The sequence below is a fragment of the Vigna unguiculata genome, chromosome 11, assembly GCF_004118075.2.
Source record: "Vigna unguiculata cultivar IT97K-499-35 chromosome 11, ASM411807v1, whole genome shotgun sequence".
In the NCBI taxonomy this organism is placed as follows: domain Eukaryota; kingdom Viridiplantae; phylum Streptophyta; class Magnoliopsida; order Fabales; family Fabaceae; genus Vigna; species Vigna unguiculata.
Genome location: NC_040289.1, coordinates 7,080,581 through 7,089,038, shown reverse-complemented (window position 1 = coordinate 7,089,038; position 8,458 = coordinate 7,080,581). Strand labels below are relative to the sequence as shown.

General features: G+C 31.2%; 1 protein-coding gene across 2 annotated transcripts; it reads right to left on the bottom strand.

Moving 5' to 3' along the window:
• Positions 1–367: 367 nt before the first annotated feature.
• Positions 368–5,604, bottom strand: LOC114169180 (acidic endochitinase-like). 2 transcript variants are annotated; one of them, XM_028054219.1, is made up of 3 exons: positions 5,300–5,604; positions 4,529–5,215; positions 368–473 (listed from the first exon to the last, which is right to left on the bottom strand). In XM_028054219.1, exons 1-3 carry the CDS (start codon positions 5,579–5,581, stop codon positions 462–464), a joined length of 981 nt encoding a protein of 326 aa, XP_027910020.1. In that variant the 5' UTR covers positions 5,582–5,604; the 3' UTR covers positions 368–461. The 2 variants fall into 2 exon arrangements, with proteins under 2 accessions (XP_027910020.1, XP_027910019.1); XM_028054218.1 differs by lacking the exon at positions 368–473 and having other exon boundaries at positions 4,298–5,215.
• Positions 5,605–8,458: the final 2,854 nt, after the last annotated feature.

Sequence of the window (8,458 nt, the reverse complement as noted above, 5' to 3'; positions counted from 1 at the left end):
AGCTCATATCTCCCGAGGTGTAGGTACAGAGTCTCCAATCAAACCAAATTTCTATCATGAGGATTCAGTATGGTACTGAACTATTCTAACGCTGTTAAGACTAGGGTTCCACAAAGATACGAGCATTTGAGGTATAAAGGGCTTCAAATGAAGCTTTGGATATGTGTGTCCCGCCAAGAGATTGTAGTTTAATAAATAAAAAGGGGTTGAGTAAATTTTAGTAATTTGAAAATGAAGGAATATTTAAAAGAAAGAAAAGATGGGAGAGTTTATTATAGATATAATAAGTGGAAGTAAAAGAGCCATTGTTTCCCATTACATGAACTGAGACAAAGAGACAAAGATGAGAGGAGGTGGGAGGAGGATGAGTTTAGGGAAGGGATGTAGATAAGTGACATGTTATTTATTCCGTACGTAAGATAAAATAAAACATGTCTAAGGTGGTGGTAGATTTGAAGTACTTAGTAATCTATCTCAATTCTCAACCTCAATCTTTTATTATTTTCAAAATCAATTTCCACCACATTGACATTGAGGAGTTAAAGATCATTTTGAACTGAATAATTTCTTCTTTTGAGTAAGAGGAGTTTAGGGTAAAAGTATTGTTTCTTTTGTAAGAGGAAGGTTTGCGATGAAGATGAAAAAAATGCATCTACATCAACTAAATTTGAGAAATTTCATGAATTCAAAAATTGAAGAAATGTAAAAAAATAAAAAAAAATAAATAAAACAAACTCTCTAAAGTTTATAACGTTATATATAATGAATTTGAAAATTCTTGAGCAAATACTGTGTAATCTATATTGAAAAAAATATTACAACAAACTGTAGTTTTGATTCAAGGGTTAAATATGTTTTTGGTCCCTCAAGTTTCAGCAAAATTTGAAATTAGTCCCTCATCAAAACTTTTGACCAATTTAGTCCTTCATATTTAAAAATGCGTGAATTTAGTCCTTTTAACCAAATTTTGTTAAGTTTATCTGACGTTTGAAGCGCATTTCATGATAGTATTTGAATTATTTACACCGTTTGAAACATTTTTACTTCAATGTTAACTCAAATATTATCACAAAATGTGTTTAAAATATCAAATAAACTTCATAAAAATTGGTAAGAAGGGCTAAATCCACACATTTCTAAAGATGAAGGACTAAATTGGTATAAAGTTTCGAAGAGGGACTAATTCCAAAATTCACTGAAACTTGAGGGACCAAAAACATATTTAACCCTTGATTCAATTATAGAAGAAATGAAGAGATGAAATGAAGACTTTTTTTTAATTAAAATAATAATAATTGATATATAAAAAATATAATTTGGTACTCTTAAAGTTTTCGTCAAAGTTCCGCCACTGACTACTTGCATTCAATTATGTATATGATTCTTAGGATGTATACGATTCTTACTGTATAGTGTTTTAATGCAATGCTCGGGACATAAAACCCAATCAGGTTGTTTTTCCTTATCGATGTCCATGATCTCATTTGAGCCATGAATAGAATTTCTTCACCATCTACTCTAAGAAAGGCCACGATTAATGTGTTTCAAAAGACATCAAATGAAATGAATTAGAGCATCTCTAATTAGTTCCTTTGACGGGCAAATCATACAATTGTAATTTGATTTTAAAATTTAAATAACGATTATGCAAAAAAGTTGCTGCTGAAGTTCCCCAAGACTGAAAGAGAGGAGGCAGGGCCGTTGAAGGCTCTCTTCTTCCGTCAATACTCTCTTATTCTTCTCTCCTCCCTCACTTTCAACTCTGCCTCTTGTGTATTGTTGGTTTCGTTGTTTCTCTAATGTCGTTGCCTCCTTTTTCTACACCGAGAAGGACAAAAATTTGAACGTTGTGGAGCAAAAGAGTGGGTGCAAGAGGTTGAGAGAGATGTGGAGAAAGTGGATTGTGGGAGAAAGAATAGGGTGTTGTTGTTGTGGAGAAAGTAAGGATTATTTTTATTATTTTTTATAAAAAATATTTATATATTTCTAGTTTATTTCTTTATTTTTAAAAATCTTGTAATTAATTTATATAGGTTTTTATATTTAAATTAGTTATTTAAGAAATAAAAAATTTAAATTATCATAATTATTACTATTATTAAAAATGTATTATCATTTTTCGTGATTGCTAGAGAAAAAGTTGATGATGACCTTGAGATATACTACTAAAATAATACTGTTAATTTTTTTAACTTTTTCTTATTAGGTAATACTTACAAATTTTGTTATGAATAATAATTTACAAGAAATTGCCACCAATATTTTTGAAAAATATTTGAACAAAACACTTTTTACAGCAAACTTTGCAATAAATACTTGTGAGTTTTATAATTTTGTAGAAAATATTTATTCACTAAAAAATCTCTCAATTAAAATTTTTAGAAAAAATATTACATAAAATATGAAAATTTCTAGTAGTGATAGACACAAGAAAGGAAGAATTTAAAGTATGTGGAGAAGAAAGAGGGAGAAAAAATAACTAAAACAATTAAAAGAAAATAAGTTATAAAAAAATTATATTTCTTTTTCATGTATTGATAATTTTTGTTTTTTTCGATACGAAAAGAGTAATAATACTTTGACTGATGTTACATTCATTTGGTAATATATTGTAAAAGTAAAATAGTAATGGAAAAAGTACAATTTTGAATTACTTTTATAATGAAAAGAAAAAGAATGAAAGATAGGGAAGGACAATATCAAAACATTTTTGAATGTCAAAGTATAGTTAATCTTATAAAAATGCAGAAAAAGATTACGGGTATAGAAAGAAATTGTCCTCTTATAAATAAAATAAAATGGGGTTCACTTTTCTTTTAGCAAATTGTCTGTTGGTGTATTCACTATCATATTCCTTTTTTTTTTTTTATAAGAGTAGGGACAACCTATTGTCCCTATTTTCGATCTTGTATTGCTGATAAAAAAAAATGTTACAGTTTCTTATATGAGATGAGAACTAAAAGAGCCATTATTCCAATTTCAACCAACATCCGTTACATTTATTGAGATCAAGATCAGGCACATGGGAGCATGACTTTAGATAAGAGATACGTAACTGACATGTTATTTATTCCGTACATAATACATGGCTAAGGTGGTTCTACGTTTCAACCTAGTAATCTAAGACGCGGTTAAACGCCTTGGACATGCGCGGGTAAATTTCGTTGGAAACGGAGGCCCCAGACACCTGCACGTTGGATTTGTTCACACTGAACGATATTTGATCACTGTAATCGTTCTTAACATCGCGGTATGTATACCACAGCATCACTTTCCCGTAGTTGGAGGCTTGCTTCGCGTGAGGAAGCACCCGGCGTATGAGGATCTCCGGCGGAATGTAACCCTCACCGGCGTTTGGCGCTGCTGGCAAGCCCACGAAGAGCAAGTTAGGGGAGGCGACCAAGCCCACCCACTTGTCCGAGGAGCCCAAGAGGGCCTTGGGGCCACCGAAGTAGGAGCAACTAGGGTTGTTGTAGAACTTAACAAAGATGTAGTCGAAGAGTTTGGTGTCTATAGCTTTGCCGAGATAGGGGATTGGAAATGTGAGGCACTGAAGAGGTATTTGGCCACATCCTTTGCGTCATCCGACGAGCTCAGGGAGTAGTCTGAATTGCTAGGGTTTTCTCGGATTGAAAGGAACACTTTGATGCATTTCCCCTATAACCAATACACAAACACAAACAATGAATTAAATCAGATTTAAAGTACACACCTGTGGACAAAATGAACTTCCACTGATCTGAACGAACTCAACGTTAACACCGCTGTGAACTAAAAAATAGGTTGTCCGAACAGAAATGAATTGAAAACTTTTTTAGACGAACCGAACTATTTTCTACTACATTAAATTACACTAAACTGTATTGAATTCGTCTTTCTTCATCTCAACCTAACCGACCCTGGATCTTTATGATAATTGTGTTACTATACATTTTATCAATAAAGTAGTTTTAAGTCAATTAACTGTTTTCAAAAGTTCAGTTTTTTAAAAACTATAAAATGTTTCTCCCGCCCTCTAAACGAAACTAGTCCATCTTAAATAATTTTGTCAAGATAACAAAATACTTGAGAATATGTTTATAAAAATATTTGTTCAACCAAAAAATCACATACTATGTATAAAATAAACAATTTCAAAAGTAATGACTTAAAATATTTATACCCAGTAATAATACGAGCATCTGAGGTATAAAGGGCTTCAAATGAAGCTTTGGATATGTGTTTCCCGCCAAGAGATTGTAGTATAATAAATAAAAAGGGGTTGAGTAAATTTTAGGAATTTGAAAATGAAGGAATATTTAAAAGAAAGAAAAGATGGGAGAGTTTATTATAGATATAATAAGTGGAAGTAAAAGAGCCATTGTTTCCCATTACATGAACTGAGACAAAGAGACAAAGATGAGAGGAGGTGGGAGGAGGAAGAGTTTAGGGAAGGGATGTAGATAAGTGACATGTTATTTATTCCGTACGTAAGATAAAATAAAACATGTCTAAGGTGGTGGTAGATTTGAAGTACTTAGTAATCTATGACGCGGTTGAAGGCCTTGGAGACGCAGCGGTAAATAGCGTCGGAAACGGAGTTGGAAGAGACGTGGTCGTTGACATTCAGCAATATTTGATCACTGTAACCAGTCTGAAAATCGCGGAATCTATCCCACAGCATGACTCCGCCGTAGTTGTGGGCTTTCTTGGCTTGCGGAAGCACCCGGCGTTTGAGGAGATCCGGCGAAATGTAACCCTCACCGGCGGTTGGCCCTGCAGGCAAACCCAGAAAGAGGGAGTTATTGGAAGCGACCAAGCCGACCCATTTGTTCCAGGAGCTCAAGAGGGCTTCAGTGCCAGTGGTGTTGGAGCAACTAGGGTTGTTGTAGAACTGAACGAAGATGTAGTCGAAGAGCTTGGTGGCGATGGCTTTGCCGAGATAGGGGATAGGGTATGTGAGGCACTTAGGGGCTGCCGACAAGTAAAACCGACGGCTCGTCGTTTGTCGGAAGAAGTCGAGTTCCCATGCAAGGTCGTCCCAGTAATTCTCCGTCTGTTCAATGTGGAAGTCGATGCCGTCCAGCTTCACGCTTCCCAGTGGACCGTATTGCCCGCTCAGGAAGTTGTCGTACAGGTATTTCGCCACCTCCTTTGCGTCGTCCCGCGAGCTCAGGGAGTAGTCTGAATCGTCAGGGTCTCCTCCGATTGAAAGGAACACTTTCACGCGTTGTTCCTATAACCAATACACAACAAAAACAAAAACAATGAATTCGAAGGAACACTCTACCGAGTAAGTAATATTTTCTGAGTGCAATACCTGACAGTATTTTATTTCGGACTCTAGTTCGGTGCACTTTTCCGCAGCACCATTGTCGCAGTGAGCGGCGAAGTCCCAAGCTGAGGTTCTCCCTGCACCGAAGTTGTTGAGGAAAGCGAGGAGCACAATCTTGTAGTTCCCAGTGTCACATGCGCTCACCAAATCGCCTTCTTGAAGGTTTCGTCCCCAGTACACAGCAATGCCAGCATTGTCAGGGCGTGAGGAAGAGAGCGTGAAAAGGGATAAGAGAAATATCATCAAAGCTACTCTTTCAGAGGCCATTGCTTTCTCTTATCTTATGGCTTTCTTCTTTGAGTGTGTAATACAAACACAACCAACCTATCCTATTTATACTGCCAATCCCTTCTCCAAACAATCCTTTTTGCCTCTTTCACGTTTCTCATATGTCAAAATGCATTAATCAATCGTTGAAAAATAATCACTCATTTTTTGTTCTTTTATATGATTCATTACCTTAATGCATAAATGAAATAATTCATATCTTTTTCTTTTTTTTTTAATTCTTAAAAACTTATATAATCTTAATAATTTACTTGTTAGCTTACAAACTAAATTTACTATATTAAATTTCCTACATATCAGGATCATTCATACCTCTTAGTCACGGTAGAGCTTCTTGTACCACTTTTTTGTTTCAGCAGTGTAATTCGTTTTCTTTTTTATTGTGTATTATTTCTTTTACTTTTTTTATAATAAATAAAAGACTAATTTTTTTGTCTTATTTCATTTCGATTTTTAAAATTTTTTAAAATATTACTCCCTTTAATGTTTTCAAATAATTATATTTTTTAAAAAATAAATTAAAAAATTCTATTCAATAGTTTATTTCAAAGTTTTAAATTACATATTTATAATTACAAATATCATATTTCTTAATATTATAAATTTTATTAAATAAAATTTTAATTTTTTTAAGAGCTTATAACTTTAATAAAATTAAAACAAAATACAAACTAACAAACTAATTATCTTCAACAATCATTTTTTCCTCAATCGCGTTTTTGATATGTGAAGATGCATTAATCAATCGTTGAAAAAAATGTCATTTTTTAGTTAGAACATCATATTTTTGTTCTTTCATGATTACCTTAATGCATAAATGCAATAATTCATTTTTTTTTCTTTCTTAAAACTTAAATAATTTTAAAGTGTATTTGGTAAAGTTAATAATTAGTTGTTAGATTATATAAACTAAATTTACTAGGGTTTACTACCAAAATTTACAAACTAATTATCTTAAAATATAATTAATACATCCATATTGTCATTAATTCAGTATAAATTAGACATACATTGATCAAATAAATCTAACAATACCTAAATGAGTATAGAAAATTCTTTTTGCCAAATAAATGGTGTCAATCATGACAATTTTTTTCCCTCCATCACGTTTCTCATATGTGTGTAAAAATGCATTAATCAATTGTTGAAAAAAAACTCATTTTTTTAGTGAGAACATCATATTTTTGTTCTTTTGTTATTATCTCAGTGTACGGGTGGATAAAATTAATTGAATTGTACCAAATTATTAATTAACGGTACTAAATTAAACTAAATTTACTAAACTGATTAAAATGAAAATTAAACTGAACTATATTAAAAACAAATTTTAAGAAAACAGAACCAATGGTTAACTTGAAACTAATTTTTTCCAATTCAAAAGAAATAACGGGTGGTTAGTGAAATATATTCGATACGGTCTTTCTTTTTTTCTCCAACCTATGCACGGCTAGACAAAAGACAAGGATGACTATCAAGTTTTCAATTCCATCAACCATCTTTTTTTCATTCCTAATATTTTTTCATTTTTTTTAAATATTTTTCAATATTCCATCAATTCAAACAAAAAAACTGGTGGTTAGTGAAATATTACTTTAATGTAGAATGTGATTTATGAAGTCATGATGATAGGCAAGTAAGCATGATATTATCAGTAAACACAACTATTAATAATTTTAGAAAATACAAACATAAAAAATAGAAAAACAATTAACATCATTCATCATTCGAATAAATAAAATATTAATTCTTTGTTATTTCATGGAGTTTTTCTATTATTATCTTCACAATAGGATGTAAAAACCAAAGTCATACTTTTAATCAATAATTTATATTGATTTGTTCAAAAACTAAAATAAAAAAAGTAATCGTATAAATGAAATGGATTATAAAATATGATTTATTTTTTCAGATAACCTCTCAAGATAAAATGGAAACTTCAAATGCTATTAATTTTGATGATGGAAGATGTGTTGAGAAGTTGTATTTTATACTGCAACTTATATTTGAAAATGCATTAATTTTTTGTTTCCTATTTACTTAGTTTTAGTTTTATGTCTTTTTATTTTTTAGTTTATGAGAAACATATATTATGAAAGAAGTGGGTAAGTACTACCTTTTCTAGTTTTTTAATTTAAATACAATATTTAGTAGAATAATTTAGTTAAGCAATTCAAAAACAGTTCACAACTAATTCGGTTTAAAAGTAGTTTAGCTTAGTTCAAAAATAGTACAGTTCAAAAATAGTGCAGTTCAATTCAAAAATAATGAAGTTTTGTTTAAAAATAATGCAGTTTAATTCAAAATTAGTGCAATTCAATTGAAAAATAACACAGTTTAGTTAAAAAATAGAACAGTTTGATTTAAAATCAGTGCAATTTGATTTTAAAATACTGTAATTCGATTATATTTCAATTCAAAAAACAGTTCAATTCATAAATAGCTACAGATGGAATGAATGTTTATAGAAATTTAAGTACCAAAGTTTATGGCTTGTTTTGTTAATGATTTATAACTTTCAAGTTTGTGTATGAAGAGAAAATTGTTCGCTCCCGGTTGAGGGTATAACTTGTGCATGTGAAAATGCATTAATTGACTGCGATTTACTATAAGAGCTAAATTTATTTTGTTTAAAAACATAAAATGTATTCATGTAATAAAGCTTTTTTCTTTGTGGGTATTGTTATTAATTAAATAAAGATTAAAAATATTATTTTAATTGAAAAACGTTAAATTTAAGTAATTATTATTTTTTTATTAAAATTCCTACAATCGAATACCTACATAAAGGATCATTCATACCTCTTAGTCACGGTGGAGGTTCTTCTACCAGTTTTTGGTGTGAGGAGATCGTTTTCT

What these genes read in the sequence shown, in the direction of transcription:
- LOC114169180 (XM_028054219.1), bottom strand. Translation starts at nt 5,581, where the DNA reads ATGGCCTCTGAAAGAGTAGCTTTGATGATATTTCTCTTATCCCTTTTC. An exon ending in CCGAAATAAAATACTGTCAG is followed by an intron (nt 5,216 to 5,299) that starts GTATTGCACTCA and finishes TATTGGTTATAG; the next exon opens with GAACAACGCGTGAAAGTGTT.